General features: G+C 48.8%; 1 protein-coding gene across 2 annotated transcripts; it reads left to right on the top strand.

The window, feature by feature from the left end:
* The first annotated feature begins 1,103 nt into the window (after nt 1-1,103).
* On the top strand, nt 1,104-23,486 carry LOC136763270 (protein argonaute-3). 2 transcript variants are annotated; one of them, XM_066717145.1, is made up of 19 exons: nt 1,104-1,761; nt 7,480-7,651; nt 7,771-7,891; nt 8,038-8,246; nt 8,466-8,602; nt 9,525-9,659; nt 9,870-9,957; nt 10,425-10,572; nt 12,201-12,320; nt 12,702-12,824; nt 13,352-13,485; nt 14,474-14,658; nt 14,845-15,004; nt 15,341-15,431; nt 15,510-15,704; nt 15,855-15,989; nt 16,281-16,382; nt 17,044-17,243; nt 17,420-23,486. In XM_066717145.1, the coding sequence occupies exons 1-19, from the start codon at nt 1,743-1,745 to the stop codon at nt 17,526-17,528; spliced, it is 2,583 nt and encodes an 860-aa protein (XP_066573242.1). In that variant the 5' UTR covers nt 1,104-1,742; the 3' UTR covers nt 17,529-23,486. The 2 variants fall into 2 exon arrangements, with proteins under 2 accessions (XP_066573242.1, XP_066573241.1); XM_066717144.1 differs by having other exon boundaries at nt 12,702-12,845.
* Nucleotides 23,487-23,551: the final 65 nt, after the last annotated feature.

Raw genomic sequence — 23,551 nt, 5'->3', positions numbered from 1 at the left:
GCACTAAAAGCTTATTTCTCTTTAACTTTTGTACTCAAAAACCTTTGTTGTGCATTTCTCCTTTGCCAAGATAATCCATCCACCTGACAAGTGCAGCATATCAGGAAGCTTATTAAACAGCATGATCATTACACAGGTGCCCATTGTGCTGGGGACAATAAAAGGGGCCACTCTGAAATGTGCAGTTTTGTCACACACAAAATGCCACAGATGTCTGAAATTTTGAGAGAGTGTGTGATTGACATTCTGACTACAGAAATGTTCACCAGAGCTCTTGCCAGAGAATTGAATGTTCATTTCTCTACCATAAGCCCCCTCCAAGGTCGTTTTAGAGAATAGAATCCAAATGACCTCACAACCACAGACCACATGTAACCACACCAGCCCAAGACCTCCACATCCAGCTTCTTCACCTGCAGGATCATCTGATATATTTATATTTTTGTTCAGTATATATATATATATATATATATATATAATTTGTATATTCTTTACATATATTAATCTCCCCCCTCCACACACACAGTCTGATTCTAGAACGTCTTCTCAGTCACAGTGTGTTAGTGTATGACAGTGTGTGTGTGCATGTTCAGCCATATTACAATGTGTGTGAGAAAGTATATGAGAGTGTAAGTATAGCCCAGGTTGATCTTTCCTATACTCTCACCTGAATAACATTTTTTTTAATAATTAATAATTTTCTATAATATATATTATAATTTACTGTATTATGAATGCCCTTTAAACAGTCATTGTACTTGTATGAGTTCATTTTTGCATACAAACTTGTATTTTTAAAAATGTATATTTATTTATTTATCAAATAGATACAAGTATCAGTTTTGGAAGCACAGGTGAGTTATTACATTGGCTGCCATCTTCTCAGAAATAAACTTGAAACCCTCAGACAAGCTCACCCTAGCGGCTGCATCCTGAACAGTTGGGCGGAGAGAGGGGAACACTGGTATTTATTATTAATGTTTTCCTCATGAATTATTGACAACGGCTCATGAATAATTCAGTAACAGCTAATGAATTATCACCAGCGGAGGCCGTTTCATGAATAATGCGAACTGCTCGGAAGTGACGGTGTTTCCTGCAGTTGGGTCGAGAGGGGGTATTTCCTGTCAGGATTTCCCCCGAGCGAGGATCTCTAAGACCGGGCAGAGAATCAAGAATACTTCGGGGGGAGAAACATCCATCAGCCGGCGCAGGAACACTGAGAGGCCGGCCGCAGTGCCAAGGAGACCGTAGCAGGAGTAGCGAGGCCCTTTATCGAGTCGGAGACGCTGGCCTCAACGAGGGGACAGCACCTCTGCTTTCGGGAGACGGGCTGAACGACTACAGGGAGACAATCGAGCCGCGTATCGGGACGTGAGAGGGAGGGATATCTGCCGGAGACACTCACAGTCCCGGCAGAGACTCGGGGAGACAGCGGGGCAGCGTCTGGGAGGGCCCGGCGCCTGGAGGCGGAGGCGGAGGGAGAGCAGAGCCGGTCCGGAGAGCTGCCGGAGAGGGGCCACGGCGACGACCCCCCCGAGCAGGGAGCAGGGGCCCGTGTACCAGTGAGGGAGGCAGGGAGCGGGTGGAGTGTGTCCGAGTGGAGCACGTCCCCTGCTGGAATCGCGGCGCAGACACCCAGTCTGCGGGACTGAGCATCTCGGGCGGAACCGAGCTTTGGGAAGTCATTCCCGGGATTTGACATTTAGGTGCCGGCGAGGAACCGGATAGAGACCTCATGAATGGAAATCGGAACTACAGGTAAGGGGAATAAAGACTGCCACGACTTGTGTTTTGGTTCACAGATGAAAATAATAACAGTTTGAGCCGTGCGTATTACTGTTAGAAATGTACGATCTACTGTATCAGTGGGTCACAGTTGTTGCTCTGAAAAGGGACGTCTTTCCCACGCCTGTGGTTTGTAGGAGAGAGGTGGATCGGCGATAGATCGAAAGATGAGACAGACAGGCAGGGAAATGACGCCAGCGGATCTGGGTGTTCAGTCGAGGTGACGGTTGGTGCCGGCTGCTTAAACGCCATGTGCACACTGGGAAGTTATTATTCTACCCCCCACACACCTGCCTCCATGGGCGACGTCACGGCCCTGGGCTGTCACGTACAGGTGGCGAGTTTCCAGGTGCGTCGGAGTCCCACACCACCTCCTCAGTTGCCACGGAATAATCCAGTTGACCGCCCGGAAAGCCGTTTCCTGTCCTCGGGGTTATGTGCCCAACCTGTGTCGTTAGCGCTGTTACGAGAGTCGGTGGGTGTGCTCGGTAACGCCTGGCTCAGATGCAGGGAGACGCCTCTGCTGAGTGCGCTCTGGGGATGGACAGTGCTGGACCCCTGCCGTGTCGCAGACTGGAGACACAGAGTCTGACAGGGCTGTGGACTGAGCTTGTCTGTTTGTATAGGTTTACTTTAATCTGTTGGAATTATCAGACCCTCATAAGTGCTGCTATAATTGACGAGTTTGAGCTGTTTGGCTCCTGTCAAAGTGAGAGTGCAGTGTCTGTGACTTTGTGTGTGTCAGTGTGGAATGTACCTGACAGTGTCTGAGTGAAGTGTGTAATAGGGTGAGTGTGTGTATGCGCAGTAGTGTTTAGGGAGGGTTGCGCTAACCCCCCCACTGCACAGTAACATTGATGCTGTGTGCTTTTGCAGTGCTGTGCTCCTCTTCACAGTAACTCGTGGACGGGAGGAACGGGGTAGTGTGGGGTGTGGGGGTAATTAATGCCCTGGCCAGAGCGGGGGGGTCAGAGGGCCACGCTGAGTCACAGTGGGCTGAGTCAGGGCAGGGGCAGTTTACCCACTCCATGTGCTCCCCCCCCCGCCACCCCGCCACCCCGCCACCCCGCCACACTGCCACACATCTGTGGGCACTGGTAGAGATCCTTGAGAGGGGGGGATTCCTCAGGCTGTTTCAGGAGAAGTGACTCACAGGCAGAGGGGGGTGTTGTGTGGGGCAGGTTGATTCAGTGGAATGTCTTTTTGTCTGTGTGGGATTATTAAAAAAAAATCAGCAATATGATTGGTCAGTGAGATCAGTGGTTGACTTTTTTACTTGCAACACTGTAGCACAGCACAGCATGCTATATCACCGCACAGTGTCTGTCTGCGTGTTAAATCTGAGCTGTCAGGGAGGATTGTGGCCATCTGTACTGTTATCCCAATGTGTCTTTTACTCCCAGTATATCTCTCTACTCTCTCTCTCTCTATCTCCCCTTGTCTGTCTCCCTTTATCTTTTCAGTTTGAAAGTTATTCTATTTCCAGAATTCCCTCTCTGTCCCCCCTCTTATTCTCTCTCCCTCTCTGCCTGCTGCTCTGGGCCGCTGTGGGAGAGTGCTGTGAGAGCGGGGAGCAGCCTGTGTGGGGGGTGTGTGTGAATGGGTCGTCTCTTCCCAGCTTATTCAGAGGTTGATACAATAGCTGCCTGGCGGGCCCCTGTGCGCAGGCTGCGGATTGTGTGCTGTTTCTATGGAGAGCGCAGTGTTACTGCTCTGGGGTCAGGCCTATTGTTGGTCTGCTCCACCAGCCCACTCTTTATTCATGAGGGGATCAGTTCCCCCAGTCGCTCCCCATCCTCCCCCTGCTTCCCCCTGCTTCCCCCTGCTTCCCCCAGTACAGCCGAGCTCCTTGTTTTGGGGGTGGGCAGGCCGTCTCTGTGGGTCTCAGTATCTGCTCATGTGTGAGGGGAATTACACTGCTGCTCTGGTCCGTGGTGACTGTGTTGTACTGGGACAGACTTTGGTGTCCTGGAGGGCATGCTCTGACTTTCAACCTCCCTGCTTCCTTTCTGAGCTCCTCTGCACACATGGCCAAAGACAGGTGGTCCTAGCAAAGGTCAAGTGTCAGAGGTCATGGGCTCACATGACTCTGGAAGGGAGCAAAGTCACAGGAGTTTCCTTGTATAGTACCTGTGTGCTATCCCCCATCTATAATAGTAGGCCTATGTCACCCCACTATGTGTGACCTCTCCTTCTGTACTTAACCCTCACAGTACTAGGCTCACAGGGCGTGCTCTACGTTTCAGGCCTAGAGCGATCTAAAAAACATCACAGCGCTTAATATAGCGCAGCAAATTACTTAATTTTACATAAATACATACAAGCATAATTTGAAACCTATGTATCACAATAAACGTATATACCACACTTTCACCACAAAACAACCCAACCCACATGCATGCCCTACACCAGGTCGGGCTCTTAGTTCTTAGTTCCACACCCCTGTTGTGTTGTTGTTGAGCTGTAGGGTTGGGGAGCTGTTGTGAGGGGATGTATGGTGCTGTTTCAGTGTGTTAGTCGATGTCTGTTGTGGTCCTATTTGCTTCAGGTGTTGCACTGTGAGGGTGTTGTTTTGTGAGGCTACTCATCAGCTGCGCACCTGCCCCCCGCCCCCCCCTTTGTGTCTTCTGTTGCCAAGGCAAAGTCTCGGCCTGTGGGTGCTGTTGGCACGGAGACAGAGTGGGCCGCTAACTGTCACTGATAGCAGCGAGGAGAGCAGCGGCAAGGAGGAGGGAGCTGTCTGTCTCTGTGTCAGACCCCAGTATGTTTTTCTGGCTCTCCCATTCTGTGTCTTCCTCTTTCTCCATCTTTCTGGCTCCATTTGTCTCTCCTCCCTCTCTGTCGTGTGGTACAATGCTGTCGTCAGTGTGTGTGGAGCGGCAGTGCTGCTGTTGAGTTGGAGGTTATGAGAAATTCCCTGACTGGGATGAGGAGAGAGGAAAATCCTCCTTTGCTGAAAGTGGGGTGAGGAGCTGTGTGTGTGTCAGGGCCCAGCCACACTGTGTCTGTGTGTGCCGGTGCACCTGCACTGTGCATTTGCACAGTGGTCAGATGTCAATATGTCAAAGTGCAATTGTATGATGATGTTATTAGTCTGTGTTTGGGAACATGCAGTGTACCGTTGTCATGTAGAATTTTTTTAATTAATGGATGAATTTCAACTATCTAGTGAAACCTCACTCAATGGAACATCTTGCATAATAAAACAATTACTAATAATAATATAATATAATCCCTTGGCTGAGGTACCAGTACATAGTAAGAACAGTGGGAATTTATCCATTAGTAGTAATACGTTTATTATTATTGTTCCTTTTTTGTTTAGTTTTATTAATGTTCTTTTGTTAAAAACAGCAGCTCTACCCCTCCTGTGAGAGTGAACAGGGCATATTATTTTCACTCTGCTCATCCAAAATGAAAGCAATCAGGTACATTGGTACTGTGCTGTGCTGGGTTGGTATAGTCTGCCTCTACAGGAATTCTGGAGAGGAGTCTATTCCTGTCCTCGTTTCTGTAACAAGCAGTATCTACTGATAATAAACTGCAACAATACATTGGAAATTATTGCAAATGCCTTTATATAAAACTATAATTACGTAAAAGCCATGCATTACATCTGTATATGAAGTAATTCTTCCATACAAAGGAAAGCTTATGCTCCACTCTACCTCTTGCTACAGTGCAGGCCTTTTGCAATGGGCTATGTAGTGTGAAAATGCAGTGCAGCCTCCAGTAGCTAGGAGGCACCTGTGAGTGTGAAGATCTGGTTCATGTTGAGTCTGTGGCTGCTGAATGAGCCTGACAACACTGAAAATAGCATCTGTATTAATTGTTGCTTATTTGTTCATTTCAGAATAAATAAAAAAAAAAAATACCTGTTTTGAAAAGTTGATGCCCTCAGCTTCCTTTTTATGCAATGCAAACCACATTTTCTGAGTTAGAGGTGCAACAATTACACAGCAAAATATGACAGGAACGTGACTTTAATGGACTTAGCCCTGATCTCACTGCTATGCTCACTGTATTCTGGCAAGGTGGAGAGCTGATTGTGTCACAAACACTGACTGACAGACAGACACAGAGACACTGATAAACACACACTGACTGACAGTTGCACACACTGACAAACACACGCACACACTGACCGACTTACAGAGGCACTGACAGAGACACTGACAGACAGGCACGCAGACACACTCTGACAGGCACACACACAAACACTGAGACAGGCACACACAGAGACACGGACAGACAGACACTGACAGGCATACACATTCTCGGAGACAGACAGATGCTGACAGACACGCTGAGAGATGCAACCTCACAGACAGACACGCTGACAAAGACAATGACTGAGTGACACTGACGGACACACAGACAGACACACAAATACTGACAGGCACACACACTGACAGACACTGACAAATCCACACTAACACACACTTGTACTTAACTGTATTTTTGCACTTATGTTGTAAGTTGCCCTGTATAAGTGCGTCTGCCAAGAAATAATAATAACACACTGACTGACACAGAGACACTGACAGGCACACACAGAGACACTGACAGACACACGCTCTGACAGGCACACGGAGACCCTGACACACACACTCTGACAGGCACACACAGAGACACACAGACAGACACAAAGACACTGAAATGCACACACATTCTCAGAGACACAGACAGATGCTGACAGACACACATGCTGAGAGATGCACACTCACAGACAGACACGCTGACAGAGACACTGACACACAGACAGACACACTGACCGACAGACACAGAAACACTGACGGACACACTTACAGACTGACACAGAGGCACTGACACTGTTACAGAGACACTGACAAACATACACACTAACCAACAGGCACACAGACCAGCGGTGTAGTGGTTACATAATAAGTGTATATACTAATTGTGCCACTTTTGTCCCCTACAACAGTAATGATCAGTGTGGTTTACCATGGTAAAAACATGGTTTAAGTATGGTTGTTAAATTTAATTTCTTTGGTTTGGAGGTCTGGAGCTCTTTTTATATTTATTTGTGTGACGTTTTAGAGTCTATGTAAGAATCTGGTGGCAATGGAGAGCACATCCTATTCTGCTTTGTTCTTCTGAGTGATTGTGACTTTCGTTACAAACGACATACACTGCACAATTGTGTCTACCTGTGGTTGAATTCGCATATATATATGACCCAGTACTATCTTGGTACGGGGTGCAATGATTTATTGTTATGTCCTGGTTTTTGTGAATTGAAATATCTTATGTGGTATGTGCAAGTTACCTGGTGCTCGAACCAAAACAGTTTTTTTTTGTTCTTTTCTTCTGTGTCCTGAGAGCACAGTAAACAGGACAGGGTGAAACGTTTTCTCCCATATGCTGTGTAACTGGATAGCACTTATATCATAATGCAAGAGAAAACTGCCCACAATTTCCTTCTCTGCTTGTTGGTTCATTTGCCTCCCAGAGGAATTCCAGCCCAGGTGTGGTCAGGAGGGACAGTACACCTGCCTGCTGCTGCACAAAGGCCCTGGTCTCAGAATGAATTCCACACAGAGAGAGGGAGAGTATGAGTGGGCCCAGGGCTGTAGCGTTCTCTTCTCCATGAATACCCTGTCTGTGTATGCTTCCAGAGCCCCCCTCACCCTGTGCTTCCTCCTCTCTCCCCTCTCTGTGCTGCAGGAGCCGTTGGGGCACAGTCCCTGTTCGCAGTGCCCCGGCGCCCGGGCTATGGCACCATGGGGAAGCCCATCAAGCTGCTGGCCAACTGCTTCCAGGTGGAGATCCCCAAGATGGATGTCTATCTGTACGAGGTGGACATCAAGCCTGAAAAATGTCCACGGCGTGTCAACAGGTACCGACCCCCACCCCCAATCTCAACCTCTTAATCCTTTCCTCTCTCTTTCTACCTTCCTGTCTCTCTGTATCTGTGTGGGTATCTGTATGAGAGTAACCCTGTGTCTCTGTTTGCAGGGAGGTGGTAGACTCCATGGTGCAGCACTTCAAGGTGACGATTTTTGGGGACCGGAGGCCCGTGTATGATGGCAAGAGGAGCCTCTACACAGCCCATCCGCTGCCTGTGGCACCAGCTGGGGTGAGGCTGACACACACACAACACACTGTATCACACTGTTCCTTCTCTGTCTCAATGCAATTCTCTCTTACTCTCTCTCACTCCCCTTCTCACTGTCTCTCACTCTCTTCCTGTCTCACTCTCTCTCTGTTCATCCATCTCCTCAGGTGGACCTGGACGTCACGCTGCCAGGGGAGGGGGGGAAGGACCGGCCATTCAAAGTGACCATCAAGTTCGTGTCCCTTGTCAGCTGGCATCTGCTGCATGAGGTTCTGACAGGCCGCAGCATGCCCGACCCGCTGGAGCTGGACAAGCCCATCAGCACCAACCCGGTGCATGCGGTGGATGTGGTACTCAGACACCTGCCCTCCATGAAGTGAGTGGTGTCCCCATTAGTGGGTGTGTAAGGCTGCAGCCTGACCTCTGACCTCTGACTTTTGTCTATGGGTCTCTCTATTTGCATCTGTGTGTGTTCCTGAAAGCAGTGCTGGATTATCTCATCTGTCTGTAATACATTGATTGCCCCACAGTGCTGAGTACTGCAGCTGACTGCTTACTGCTTTCCTCTCTCTCTCTCTTTCTCTCTCTGCCTCAGGTACACTCCGGTTGGTCGCTCTTTCTTCTCTGCTCCGGAGGGCTACGACCACCCTCTGGGGGGCGGGCGGGAGGTGTGGTTTGGGTTCCACCAGTCCGTGCGACCAGCCATGTGGAAAATGATGCTGAATATTGACGGTGAGGCGCTGTGGGTCTGCCTACACTAGAGGTGCTGTGCAATGACTATCCCCCCTTCCCCTCGTCACTGGGAGTGGGCTAGCTACACAGTAGGAACTACCTGAGCCAAGGGGACAGAGAGCAGCCCTAAAAGCGATAGAGAGAGAGGGGCTGACTGTGTATGTGTACCTCAATGTGTGTGTGTGTTTGTGAATATCTCTTTGACTTAGTGCTTCAGTATGTTGATGTGTGTGCCTGTGTGAGCTTTGTTGTGTGTCTGGGGTTATGCATGCCTGTGTTTCTCAGGGTGTTGGTGTGTGTGTGCCTGTGTGTGTCAGTGTGTGTTTCGTTCTGTGTCTGAGGGGCTGGGTGAGAGTGCCAGGGGGACCTGTTGTGGGAGCTGGGCTGGCTTTGTTCCCCTCAGTGAAAGGCAGCTGTGTGACAGGACGGCCCCTCTGCGCCGCTCCCCACACTCCCACACAATGGGGCACAGAGCTGCTTTCCACATGAGCTGTGCTGAACTGTGGCGAATGTGGCAGGCCAGTGATTGATGTCTCAGCACCGTCTGCACTGCACCCCCATTCTGGCCGTGTGAACGCAGGCATCTCCTAGTTTAGGGGGGGACAGCAGCCTCCAGCCCACAGCCCTTCCAGGTTGACTTCCGCTTCCATTCCGATTTGTTTATTTTAAAACAATCAGTGCTGTGAGGCATGCTGGCCGTGAGGCACGTGTTCCTCCCTGTTTGAACAAAAGTGTTTGGAATTGTTCTAAACCAGCTTCTATCTTCTCCGTCTCCTTTGCACTCGCTCATACCCACTCACACATACACACTCATACTCACATTCACATACACTCACATTGTCATATGTATCATATGAAGGTATGAAAAGTATAGAACTGTAGGTCCCTCAGTAACAGGGTTCCTGTGTTCCCTCCACCTCAGTGTCGGCCACTGCATTCTACAAGGCCCAGCCTGTGATCCAGTTCATGTGTGAGGTGCTGGACATTCACAACATCGATGAGCAGCCCCGCCCTCTGACCGACTCTCACCGGGTCAAATTCACCAAAGAGATTAAAGGTCAGTCTGTGCCACCTCCGCTTCTCCTTCGTCCTCTCTCTGTCTGTCCTCTGTCTCCGTCTGTCCTATGTCTCTCTGTCGCCATCTGTCCCTTCTGTACTCTATCTCTATATATCCTCTGTGTCTGTCTGTCCTCTCTGTCTTTTCCCAGTCTCAACTTGTCTTCTGTCCTCTGTCTCCATCTGTCCTCATGCCCTACATGTCTCTTAGGTCTGAAGGTGGAGGTGACGCACTGCGGGACCATGCGTAGGAAGTACCGCGTGTGCAATGTGACGCGCCGCCCCGCCAGCCACCAGACGTGAGTGAGGTGCCCCCCGCCCAGCACTGCCCTGTTAGCTGGAAAATGCATCACACACACTGTCCTTAAAACATATAGCTTGCAGTTAAATCAGAATTATGGTAACAATTGCTCAATGATAAGAGATTTGAAATCTGAATTAAATGTGCTACAAATATTCACTCCCAGTTGGAAGGTAATGGTACCTGGATGAATGTCTTTAATGGGAGTGACATGCTGCTTGCCTGCAGCCCTGTATCAGGGCACTTCCTGTGACATCAGGACATCAGGACATCAAACTGGGCAAGGGGTTAAATTTCACCGTCTCCCTAACACTTCTTAGTGCGGATAAATAACCTTGTACAAATAAATCTGGCACAACAGAGTGCTCCTGGCCTACACTTGCACTACACTGCACGACATCACACACTCATTTCAGGCTGTGTGTAGGTCCTGAGGCGTGGCTCACTGCCTGTGTGTCACTGCAGGTTCCCCCTGCAGTTGGAGAGTGGGCAGACAGTGGAGCGCACAGTGGCACAGTACTTCAGAGAGAAGTACAACCTGCAGCTCAAGTACCCTCACCTGCCCTGCCTCCAGGTGGGGCAGGAGCAGAAGCACACCTACCTGCCCCTGGAGGTAAGCTGATCCTGAGGGTTAAGTATCATTATATATCATTGCTGTCATTTCTATTAGTTTATATTCTGTATTAACCTCCGAGTGAAGTATCTTTTATTATTATGATTAGTATTATTATTAATATTATTATTAATTTATTAGCTGACACCCATGCTTAGGGTGAATTACAGTTTTTATTAACACTAGAAGCGCTGAGCCAGTCAATTTGACCGATTTGGTTATTCAAATTTCAATTACTCTGTGTTCCTAAATACACTGCACATACCCGTTTGTGACTTTTCCTAAATATATGTATTAAACATGCCTGCAGCATTTTAGCTGGATAAATGCGAAAATAAGTTATAAACACATTTACCTAGAATAGCCAAAATCGGGTTATTTTGACCGGTCATTTAAATACATAATAACTCAGATATAATGCATAATCCTGCCTTCCCTTTACAATACAGTCAGTCTGGTGCTCAAGTGGCGATTTCTACCTGTGTACAGTCTTTCATGTGTTTGAGAAACACGCGCATTATACAGAATTGCAGGTGTTTTCTTACAACTGTATGTTGAGTGGATACAGTGATTACCCGCAAATAAACATGGATTTGAAACGGAGATGAAGAGAGCTCGTTTTGGAAATGCGGTGTATATATGAACATGACTGATTCAGGGGCATCAGGGATACTGGGAATGACAGATCATTCGTGGCTTTGTGCCATTGGTGTGAAAACACTGCGAGTGAAACGCCAGGTCCAAATGGCACTTTTACTCTACTGATCAATACGCGATTGCTACTGCACGTAGTACAGAGTGCACAGGCACATCGCACACAAAATCATGATTCATGGACATTATCAGCGGAGGAGCATTTATTGCAATGCTATATTTTCGTGGAGTAAAAGTGTTCACCTGGAGAGGCTGTCAAAATGCAGTGTGAGGTACGAGCTCATGCAGGGAAAGTGGAGAAACGTGTCCTGTGTGGACTGTCCCAAGCTGTCAGGTATGCAGGCTAAATATATAGTAAATCGTTTATTGAAATACAAAGCTACAGTGCATACAAGCAGTGTATGTTGAAAACAAAGTTTACACGATGTTGAAAATGTTTACTCTAGTGTACAGTTATGTTTTGATAAATGCCATAGTTATTTTTGAACTATAAAATATTGCTTTTGAGCATTATTCCACTATTTACGTTTACACTTGTTTCATTCTCTTATTGTGTACCGTTTTTGAGCTTTTTGCTTATTGTAGGCTATATAGTCATTCATGTTTTGTGTGTGCGTTTAGAAAAATGTGCGTTGTTATATATAGCAATAATTTTAATGTTTTATGATCATATTTCAATTTAAATACTACATCTGAGTTTTATACAATGCTTTGCCTTTGATTGTCATATTTCAGCTGTTAAAAAGCTATCGGTTACAATGACCGGCTTTGGCGCTTGTAGTGTTAAGGATGCACTGTAGACAGTGTTTCTGTGTGTGTACACAGTATGTATAGTAAGTGTATGCACAGTATGTGTGTCCAGTGTGTCTCTGGGCTCCCAGAGTAGGCTGACCCAGCTCTCCCTGCTTTGGGAACAGAGAGTGACTCTTTCTTCCTCTCCCACTCTCCCTCTTCTCCCTCTCCCCCTCTCTCAGGTGTGCAACATTGTGGCGGGGCAGCGCTGCATCAAGAAGCTGACAGATAATCAGACCTCCACCATGATCAAAGCCACAGCACGCTCTGCCCCTGACAGGCAAGAGGAGATCAGCCGGCTGGTGAGTGCCACCCCCTGGGGGCCTTTGCGTCATAACGCCTCAATCAGGGGCTGAATAAGGAGACCGTTTCACTTAGCCTGAAGTCTATCAGCGCTGTGCAATGCAGCTTACAGTGTGTGTTTGTGTATCTGCAGTACTGTGTGTCTGCATCACTGTGTGTGTACATGTGTATCTGAGTTAATATGTGGTAATGTGGATGTGTGTATGTGCTCATGTGTGTGTAACCAGACTCACTGTGCTGAGGAGGGCAGTGTTTGTGTCAGTGTTGAAGGGGGGAGGGGAGCAATGCAGATCAGACAGGGGTGTCTGATACAGAGCCTCAAACCTGGGGAAGGGGGTGGGGTGGCTGAACTCTCATGCTGACAGCTGCTGTCCCTGTAGGTGCGCAGTGCGAACTACGATGCGGACCCCTTTGTGCAGGAATTCCAGTTCAAGGTTCGGGACGAGATGGCCCATGTGACAGGGCGCGTGTTGCCTGCGCCCATGCTGCAGTACGGGGGCAGGGTGAGCACAGAACACTTTATGGTACCTTCCTTTACATCTTGATGATTTAGTTTGTTTTGTTCTTTGTTTGTTTGTTTTGTTTTAATTCGGCTGTTTGATTATTTTATCCTTTAACTTCAATGTGGTATAATGTAATGCATTTCATATCATTATCATTGCTTGTTGTCCGTTGTCAGTGGTGGTTTAACACTGTCTCCAGGGTGTAATGTGTATTTTTTGCCTATACAGGATTGTGAAGTACAGGGCAGGGCTTAAGAGCATACATGTGGCTGAAAATATCTGTGATTTTGTGTATTATGTATGACTGCATGATTTGCGTCTGTTGTGTGAGTTTGTGTGCGAGTGCATGATTTGCGTGTGTTGTGTGAGTTGTGTGCGAGTGCATGATTTGCGTGTGTTTTGTGAGTTTGTGAGTGCATGATTTGCGTGTGTATGTCTGTATAGCTGTGTGTGTGTGTGTGTGTACCAGTGTGTGTATGTGTGTGCCTGGCAGTGCTGCAGCACATCATGGCTGCGCTGTGTTGCAGAACCGCACGGTGGCGACCCCGAGTCATGGCGTGTGGGACATGCGCGGGAAACAGTTCCACACCGGAGTGGAGATCAAGATGTGGGCCATCGCCTGCTTCGCCACGCAGAGACAGTGCAGAGAGGAGATCCTCAAGTAAGAGCTGTCTGGGGCCCTCAGTCCCCCACAACCCCCTACTGTAGGTTGCAACAGCTGCCAGCATACTTTTTATTAGATATTTTAAAATACAATTTGCGCAGTTACACCTGCTGTGATTAGTGTCTCTTTATTTCTCTCTGTTAAATCAAGGCAGTGAGAGAGCTTGAATTGTCCTACACGTGCTTTTATCTGTCTGTCTTGTCTGTCATTATATATACTGTACATACACAAGTCTTTGTGTTCTCCAGCAAAGCAGAAGCAGAAGCCACAGTAAGATGTAATTTAAAACAAAACAAGCTCTCATTGTTGGCAGTTTACAGTCACAAGGGTGTGTGTGCTGACGTGTTTCTGCCAGTTGGAGTCGTTGTATGCTTCTGCTTCCCTGGATGAGGACTTGCAGGCTAGAAGTTTCCTACCTGGACACAGGCAGTTCAATAGCTTTCAAGAAATATACTCCTACAGACACACACACACACACTCACAGCACAAACTCACACACACAGTGCATTGTATGCATTGCAGCCCCCAAGGACTTTTTAACATGTTATGTTATAATCTAGAAAGAAATTTGATTTAATTGTATTTCTTTCCCTTTGATTAACACCACATACACAACGCCTTGAAAGTGCAAAATATAATGACTGACTGGTGCTTTTCCATAACTGTCTCTGACTTGTTTTGAAAGTTCCTTGGTCTAAATGGTGTGATTGTTTGGAAATCCAACATCAACACTGTTTAATACATTGTGTAGATAAGTGACAGAAAATCCCAATAAAATATTTTTTAATTACATATTATAACACAAAAAAAATGTCCGAAAGTCCTTGCAATTCACTGCATGTATTGTCTTGTGTGAAGATTTGATGTATAAACCTCTTGTAATACTCAAGCTTTTATTTATTTTGCTGGATATAATCAGCTCAACATCTTGGGATGTAGAGCCTCTGCAGGAGAGTACAATGTGACAATCTCTCTCTCTCTGCAGGAGTTTCACGGACCAGCTGCGCAAGATCTCGAAGGACGCGGGGATGCCCATCCAGGGGCAGCCATGCTTCTGTAAATACGCGCAGGGCGCCGACAGTGTGGAGCCCATGTTCCGCCACTTGAAGAACACCTATTCAGGGCTGCAGCTCATCATCGTCATCCTGCCGGGCAAGACCCCCGTCTACGGTACAGCAGCCTGCCTCCCTCTGTGTCTCTCTCCCCCTGCCTTTCTGTTTCCCTCTGTCCCTTTGTCCCTCAGTCTTTGCCCGGCTGTTTCATTGTCTCAGAGATGTCTCACTCAGTCTAATTGTGCCCGTCACTCGTCACTGTCTCATACTCATCTACTCATCTCTCCCCCCTCTCTGTCTCCAGCGGAGGTGAAGCGTGTGGGAGACACTCTGCTGGGAATGGCCACTCAGTGTGTCCAGGTGAAGAATGTGGTGAAGACGTCCCCCCAGACGTTGTCCAACCTCTGCCTCAAAATCAACGTCAAGCTGGGCGGCATCAACAACATCCTGGTACCACACCAACGGTGAGGGCCGGGCCAGGCTTTGGGCTGGGGCTTCCAGCACCTCCGGACTCCAAGACTCAGCCTCTCAGGCAGTTGGGTGGTGAGGGAGTCTGACAATGAGAGATGATGTGGTTGGGGCAGTGTGTCAGAGGGTGTGGTTGGGCTATTGTATCAGAGGGTGTGGTTGGGGCAGTGTGTGAGAGGGTGTGGTGGAGCAGTGTATTCAAGGGTGTAGTTGTGGCAGTGTGTCAAGCTGTGTAGGTTATTTGTGTGTCAGTGTCCCAGCAAGTCCCAGTGTGTTTTGAGGAGACTGTGGGGTGTTGCTTTAACTTAGTGTCCTGTCCCTGTCCCCCCCAGTCCCTCGGTATTCCAGCAGCCAGTTATCTTCCTGGGTGCGGATGTGACTCACCCCCCCGCGGGCGACGGGAAGAAGCCGTCCATTGCTGCGGTGAGTCCATTGTGCTACTGTGCAGTGTGTTCAGTGTGGTACTGTCTGGTGCTCATGGCTGCTGTGCTCTGTGTGCAGGTGGTAGGCAGTATGGACGCCCACCCAAGCCGGTACTGTGCCACAGTGCGCGTACAGCGTCCCCGGCAGGAGGTCATACAGGACCTGGCCTCCATGGTGCGCGAGCTGCTGATCCAGTTCTACAAGTCGACCCGCTACAAACCCACCCGCATCATCTTCTACAGGGACGGGGTGTCAGAGGGCCAGTTCAGACAGGTCAGTCTGTCTCTCCTGCTGTCCACTAGCTGCTCTGTCTGTCTTGCCCTTCGTCTCTCTTACCACTCTCTACCCCACCACTCTCCTCTCCCTCTGTCTGCCTCTCTCTCTCTCTCTCTCTCACTCACTCATCTCTCCCTGTCTTGTTAGGTGCTGTACTATGAACTTCTAGCTATCAGAGAAGCCTGTATCAGTCTGGAGAAGGAGTACCAGCCTGGCATCACCTACATTGTGGTGCAGAAGCGCCACCACACCCGGCTGTTCTGTGCCGACCGCAATGAGAGGGTGAGTGCCCTCCCTTCCGTACTGCGCCCTGGACAGTAGCCTGTGTCCAGTGACGATTGAGCTTTATCTGATCATGTATTGCTCATTATATTTATTATAATGTATTATAATCTTTAATAATAATTATTATTGTTCATATTAGTGGTAGTGTTGTCACTGTGAGGCCTGCTGCAGTGACTGAGCTGTGATAGGAGCCCTGCCTGTTGGCGGGGCAGCGGTGCTAGGCTGTGTTGTGCCTCCATGTGGGTGCACAGTCCTGACTGTCCTGGTTTCTGTCCTTGTTTTGGGCAGGTGGGGCGCAGTGGAAACATTCCTGCAGGAACGACTGTGGACACAGACATCACTCACCCCTACGAGTTTGACTTTTACCTCTGCAGCCACGCTGGGATACAGGTACCCCCTTATTCTGCCTCATATACAGGCTGTAGACAATCTGCATGCCTGCTGTGCTCCCATCATGCTTTTGTTCTGACTTGTTTCTCCACTGACTCAGTGTTCTAGTCCACAGGCACTGTGTGCCACTGGAGGTGCTCTTGAGCACTGTCACTGTGCTGTTGTGCATGTGTGTGTTTGTTTGTGTGGATTTGTATTGGTTTGTGTAATTTAGCTATACAATACAGTTTTTGGTTCCACAGTTTGTGGTTTCTTCTGCGTCAGCCCTAGTAAATTACACAGTGTCTCTAGAACATTAGGAACATTTGTTCAAAAACTGTTTTCAGTGGCATGGGGTGAATGTTACACACAGATGTTGCCTGTGGCATTTTGCTCCATTGAGTCCCTGAGGTGTTTACAGGCCAGTTCCTGCTGTGCGAGCCCTGCTGCTGTCATGTAGCAGAGGCAAACCAAAGCAAAATGATCATGTAGTATTTTTAATTCCTTGTATTCAAATATATTTATTGTGGGAGCCAGCTCTGCTCAATGCACAGCAGGCTTAATTTCCCCTTCAGAGAGTGAGCCCCTCACCTAGAGCACAGTGCAGTACAGCACAGCACTGGGCACCACTGAAATTCAAATGTACAAGCATGGTGACTGCTCTCTCTCCCTCCTCTCGCAGGGCACCAGCCGTCCCTCTCACTACCATGTGCTGTGGGACGACAACTGCTTCACTGCCGACGAATTCCAGCTGCTGACCTACCAGCTGTGCCACACGTATGTGCGCTGCACACGCTCCGTCTCCATCCCCGCTCCCGCCTACTACGCCCACCTCGTAGCGTTCCGCGCCCGGTACCACCTGGTGGACAAGGAGCACGACAGGTGAGGGGGGTAACTCCTTGGATATTTAGGAGTCGGTGTACAGGGCTTCAGTGTCAGTGTGATTATATAGAGTGATGTAATAACACCTCAGTCAGGTGATACACAGGTTGTAGCACTCAGAGAAGAGGAGTCTGATCTGTGCTCACCCCTCTCTCCCTCTCCCTCTCTCTCTGCAGTGCTGAGGGCAGCCACGTCTCTGGGCAGAGTAATGGTCGGGACCCCCAGGCCCTGGCCAAGGCCGTGCAGATTCACCATGACACCCTGCGCACCATGTACTTCGCCTGAAAGACCCCTTCCTCAGCCACACACAGCCTGCGTTTCCCAGGGGATCAGTTTAAGGGGTGCACCTTCCCACGAATCCGTACCGACACTGTGCAGATGGAAGGGCCCCTGGGCTGGCCACAGGATGCGCTGCTGCTTTTGACAAGGAACATGGCACTCTTATGCAATACGAAACCAGCCAGCCGCATACAGCCCTCCCCTGCCCCCTGTCTGTCTCTCTGTCTGTCTCTGTCCCTACGAGGCCTTTACCTCCCGTGTTACGGCAGCACTTTTAATTTATCTTTTCAAAGATGAAAAAAAACAAAGCGGAAAATGAAAGAAGAATGAAACACGCTTGTGTTGTGGATGCGTTGGCAGGGCCGGGGGAGGGCTGAGTGGAGTTCTCTGTGCCGTGTCAGTGTGGCTGCAGCTCTGTAAATTCCTCATCAGACAGGGAGCTCTGGCTGGCATTGTTTGGCCACCAGCAACTGGATCCCCACAGCCTCACTGTGAGAGTGCTTGACAGTGTGTGTTTTAAAGGGTGTGTGATTGTGTATGTGTGTGCGCACATACATATGTGTGTATGTGTGTGTGATCGTGTGTGAGTGTATATCAATGTGTGTGTGGACTCTGCTCAGTCTGCCCCCCCAGCCCCAAACACCAGTTTCATTGTTCTTTTCCGTCCGGTTTTGTAGCCAATGGTGACTTATTACCCTGAGAGTGTCAGTGAAGCTGCATTCTGCACTCTTCAATTCCACAAGAATTATCATTATTGTGAGCACAGTGCCACCCACAGGCAACAAGGTGAAAGTGCTCTTCAATAGCCACCGAAGCCTTTCTGCATTGGGAATGCAAGACTGGAGAATCTTAAGCAGGCCTCCCAGGTGCCTCCCAGGCAGGAGGGGCTGGTGCCGCTGGGCTTGGGCTGCCTGTGGCCTGCAAGCTTTCCTTCAGAACTCTGCAATGTGATTGTTTTGTTTTTAAATGTTTGACATTTTAGCCTTTCTTGTTTTTATTTTATTTTAATAGTTTTGTTTCCCTAGTTTTTTTTCCTATTTATTAGAGTAATTAAGCCTAATTAATTTAATATTAGTGGAGACAGAAGTGCTGCGTCTCTGTTAGTTGTAGTTCCTGTTGCTGTGTGAGAGTGTGGTTGCGGTGGCGGCGCTGCCTGCTGAAAACTGACAGGTCATGGTGTTGCTATCCTTTAGTGCAATAAGACATTAAGCAGGAGCCACGCCCTGCAGGCTGTGCTCTCATTGGGTGTCTCTGTCAGCATGTGAGCCCTGATTGGCTGTGGATGTTTCTCCTTGGGGGGAGTGTATGTGCAGACAGGGTTAGGAAGGGAAGCACAGTGCAGGACCGGGTGTATCAGCAGCGCTGTGGGGGCCTTGCTGTTGTGCCTATGCTGAGAGATTGATGAGTGCCTGGTGGGGCAGAGAGCAGGGGTGTCAAGGGTGAAGGGACGTCTCTTCCTCCCCTTATGAGAATCTGAGGTATTTGAACCCGAGCAGAGGCAACAGTAGGGCTGGGGGACCTCTCTGTATGTATTCTCTTTCTATCTTTTTTTTGTCATGAATGTGAAAAAGACCTTCAGAACAGATCGTGCAGATTATTAGCTGGGCCGAGCCAGCGACAGGAAGGCAGAGCTCTTTTTGATTTTATTTGATTTATTTTTTAATTGTGTTCAATTTGCACTGACTGAACATCATACTGCAGAGTTATTTTTTTATGTTTGCAGAAGGGCATTGTGCCTGTCCAGCCCTGCCACCCTGCCTCTCACTCTTCACATTCTCTGACACTCTGACTCTCTGCTTCTCTGACACCAGCAGTGTGTGTGTGTGAATGTGTGAGTGCATGGTTGTGTGTATGGTGCTGTGTATGGTGCTGTGTCTGTGTCTGTGAGACAGCGCTTCTCCTGTTGGATAACAGAGGCATTCTGCACAGCCACGAGAAACTGATTTAGCTGCTATTACGTATACACATATACATATATCGACATATACATACATATATACACGTGTTCATGTATACAGAACACAAGAGTGAAACAATGTGCTGCACTAAAAGAAGTGAGTGTCAGACTAAACACAGGCCTGGTGCTACGAGGTGTGGGCGCCCTGTCCCTGGCAGAGGGAGGCAGAGAAGGAGGTAGAGAGAGAGAGAGAGATGGGAGGAGCCTCTGCACAAGGGTGGTGCACCTCTTCTGTTAAACAGAAGGCAGACCTCATGGGGTTGGGGGGTGGGGGGGTTTAACGTTATATTAGAGATAAGATGCCAGTGAGAATCTTTCTTAAGGTACAGGGAATCACTCCACTCCCTACTGCACAGCGCTGACCAGAACTGGCTGCGAAGTTCGTGACAGGATAGGTTGTTTTGGCAACAAGGGGCGGGACTGCTTTCCCAGACTGCCCCAGGGGCGGGGCCGTTGAACTGGAACAGCTGAGCAGACCTCTCATTGTAGTGGACTGTAGAAAGCCTTTTTAACCAGAGTGGAGTATATTTGTATATTTTACATAATGTAATGCACACCACTTATTTTTGCTAACAGATCTAAAATAATATAAAATTTAAATAATGCAATAGACTGTTTTAATGTTTTGGTGGGAGTAGAGATATGTGTGTTGCTGGTGGCAGAGGGAGCTGTGTGGCCCGGTGTGTTCCTGTGGTGCTGGGTGTGGGCATACTGAGCCCCATGTCACTCTCTGGCTCTGTCCTGCAGAGCTTGTCTGGGCCTGGTTCTGGGCCTTTGTGTGAGGCTGGCACTGAGCCCATCTCGGGGCCCGATTCTGGGCCTGTGTGTGCGGCCGGTGCTGAGCTCGTCTCTAGGCTGTGCACAACAAGGTTGGGCTGGTCACCCTGCTGCTCCTTAGAGAAGTGGGCTGTGGGAGGGGAAGCTCTCTGGCTGGGTTTCTGACAGCCTCAATGAGACTGGTGGTGGGGGTCTGCACCACCCCCGCCCCTCCTCGACAGCGCTACTCAGACCTGTGTGTGGTGAGGGAGGTGCTCAGCCGGCCGGGCTGTGTGGGGCTGTGCTCTCTACTTTCTATATCCGGTCGGTCGATCATGGGTTTCGGGGAGAGGTGGTGGTGGTGGGCATTGGCAAAGTGTTTGCACGAGCCATGTACATGTGCAGCGGACAATGTAACATGGGGGTTGCGTGTGGCTGCTTTTGCAGGAGTGGGGGAGGGTGGGTGATGAAACTCCAGCCCTGAGCCCACTTGGAGGACACAGTGCTACAGTTTCACCATCAGCTGGGCCCCAGAAACTGCCCAGGAAGTGACTGGAGGACCAGGGCTCTGTCCAGGGGGGCTCAGGACTCAGCGCTCAATGTGCACAATGTGTCTGAGGGCTTGCCTGGGCAGAGTCGTCCACAGAAAGTGCCTTTCCTGAAGATGGTGCTGTAGACCTTGAATATAAATCAAATTTTTCCAAATGTTGAAAGGCGAAATACCTACCTGTACTTAGACGCATACATGCGAATACAAACACACACACATAGAAACATGTCCTATACATATAGATATAGATATATTTATATGTATATACATCTATATCTATATATATGTATATTAACATAGTGCTAATAATAAATGCCAAGAAATGACAGTATGGGTTAGTTCTGTCACGGCAGTTAGGACCAAGAGACTCTGGAGGACAGTGGTGGGGGATTGGACGGAAACTCGCCTGACACAGCTGCCCTGAGCACTGAACCACAGCACTGCTGCACTGAGAGGGAGAGAGGGAGAGAGGTCATGCAGCGCAGAGCAGTGTGGCTGTGAGCGGGGTGGAGCAGACTTAGGCTTAGGCAGGGAAGTGGTAGGTGGTAAAGACTCCATTGGCCTACACAAGGTCCTGTGCAGCAGTGCCAGACATGCTGTGTCAGGGGAGTGCCCCCAGGTCCCTGAAGGATACTCTAGATTTGGAAACACTGCACCTCAGTTACCTTGGTATGCTGCATATTGTACTGAATAATGAACAGTAAATATTGCTTTGGATACAGTATAATGCGCTTGATAATGCCTGATTAAATATACTTAACTACTTTAGAATTATAATGAGAAGATCTCTTGTCTTAACACTTTTCTGACTTTGGATTTTGTCCTAAGATGAGCCTTTATTTTGTCGTCATATTTTATTTTTGTTTTGTTTCACGTGTTTTGATCTGCTCTGTGTATTTATTGCAAATGTCTGTCTGTGTGCTGCAGATTCGCCACCAGGGTTTGGCGGAGTGGGGAGGGCTCAGTGGAACGCTCGGGCTGTGTTTGTGTTGGTCGCCAGTCTCTGCAGACAGGTGTGTGGGGGCACTGAAGGGAGCGGCGGGGCTGTGTGTGGGGGAGAGGGATAGTTTGTGGTCTCGGTGCCCTCCCCGACTGTCTGTGTGTGGAATTCACAGAGCAGAGCTGGCGGGGTTATCACAACCCCACCAGCTCCCTCTCTCCTGCTGCCAGGTTCTCACCCCCTCCCCTCCCCTCCCCTCCCCTCACACTCCTGCAGCCAGGTTCTCACCCCCTCCCCTCCCCTCACCTCACACTCCTGCAGCCCAGTGCCCCCACACTCTCACTCCATTGTGAGCCTCAGCCTGTAGTGTCTGTGAGTTATAACCAGAGCAATGGTGGCCGAGAGTTCACTGACCCGCGGCGGGGTTGTCCCTTCCTCTAACCACTAACCCAGCTCGTTAGACTCCGTCTGTGTATACAATTAACCCTTTAACTGCCAAGCCCAGCACAGTCCCAGGGCTCCGAGGTTGGCTTTCTTACTCCTTAAGAATTCGTGGCTAGGATTTATATACTTTTGAGACCTGTGCCTGTATTATGAGGATAGTGTTGTCTTGAGCACTGTCCTAATATTCCTCTTCCTGGATTTCATGGGTACCTGTCCTCCTGTCATTGACCGCAGAGGGGGAGCCTGACTTTGGGCTGCAAGCTCAGTTTGAACCAAATCAACAGGCCCACCAAATGTGACTACATATTTTATTATTAATATTATAATTATTTAGTTTGATATTCCTAATCTATTAGTCCTAGGCTCCCTTCATACTGACTGACATAAAAGGCATAGAGCTGTCCCCTCACTGTCCAACAGTTCCCTCCCTGGGATCAGCTGGAGCAGACTGGGCTTGGAAATGCTGATCTATAGAGAGGAGGCTCTGCTTCTCACACAGCTCAGAGTCTCACACAGACTGAGCAATTGGATTACTGTTCCTCCAGCTCACCCACCCCACCCCCAGCTGGAGTCTCTGACTGCCCATTGGCACCCAGCCAGCCCAACCCAGGCAGTAACAGGGTGAGAGCAGCCCAGGGTACACGGCTGTCTGCTCTGGTACTCCAGTTCGACTTGATGACCTGGTCCCTGTGTATCCCTGAGCCAACCTGTAGTGAAGCCTCATTCTCACGGCCTGTGAGTCTCTGTCTCAGACATTGTTTATCTGGTTCCATATTTTGATGTTGGTTTATTACCCACAGCCCTTGGTTTATAACTGACCGAGGAAGTGCGACTGACTTGCTGAAGGGAGCCTGGAGTCCCAGAGCCACCTCTCCTGCCCTCATTGCGGCCCCAGCCCCAGGGCACCATTTGAGCTCAGCATGCCAGAGTGGCCTACATGGGCTCCTGTGTCATCAAGCCTCTGACTTTCACTCAACTGGTGAAAATATTTAAAAATATAAAGGAGAACCAATTATTAATAATAATAATAATAATAATAATAATAAACCAAAGCATGGTATTGTCTCCTCTGGGCTTGGTGGTTTATAGGTGCTGTCTCCGAGGGGGGAGGCAGAGCAGGGGGCACTGTGCGGCGGCCCTGCTGGGAGACTGTTCCTTCTCTCTCTGTACATCGCAAGGACTCTCTGTTGTACCAACAGGTCTTTTTTAACGTCTTTATTTTATTATATTCTTTTAGTTTCATTGCCTTTAGTGTTGCTTTGCTTCAGTTTGAAGTGTAACTTTCACTAATAATTGCAATAAAAAGCTTTGCTTTAATATCTGTTTTTTTGTTGTTTATCTGCACTCACACAAACACAATCACACACACTGACACTCAAACA

The sequence above is a fragment of the Amia ocellicauda genome, chromosome 11, assembly GCF_036373705.1.
Source record: "Amia ocellicauda isolate fAmiCal2 chromosome 11, fAmiCal2.hap1, whole genome shotgun sequence".
Taxonomy (NCBI): Eukaryota; Metazoa; Chordata; class Actinopteri; order Amiiformes; family Amiidae; genus Amia; species Amia ocellicauda.
This window is presented reverse-complemented; position numbering and strand designations above follow the sequence as displayed.

Excerpts from the sequence above, each read along its gene's own strand:
- LOC136763270 (XM_066717144.1), top strand. Across the intron at positions 7,652-7,770 it reads TGTCCACGGCGTGTCAACAG|GGAGGTGGTAGACTCCATGG; the intron begins GTACCGACCCCC and ends CTCTGTTTGCAG. Across the intron at positions 9,958-10,424 it reads CGCCCCGCCAGCCACCAGAC|GTTCCCCCTGCAGTTGGAGA; the intron begins GTGAGTGAGGTG and ends GTGTCACTGCAG.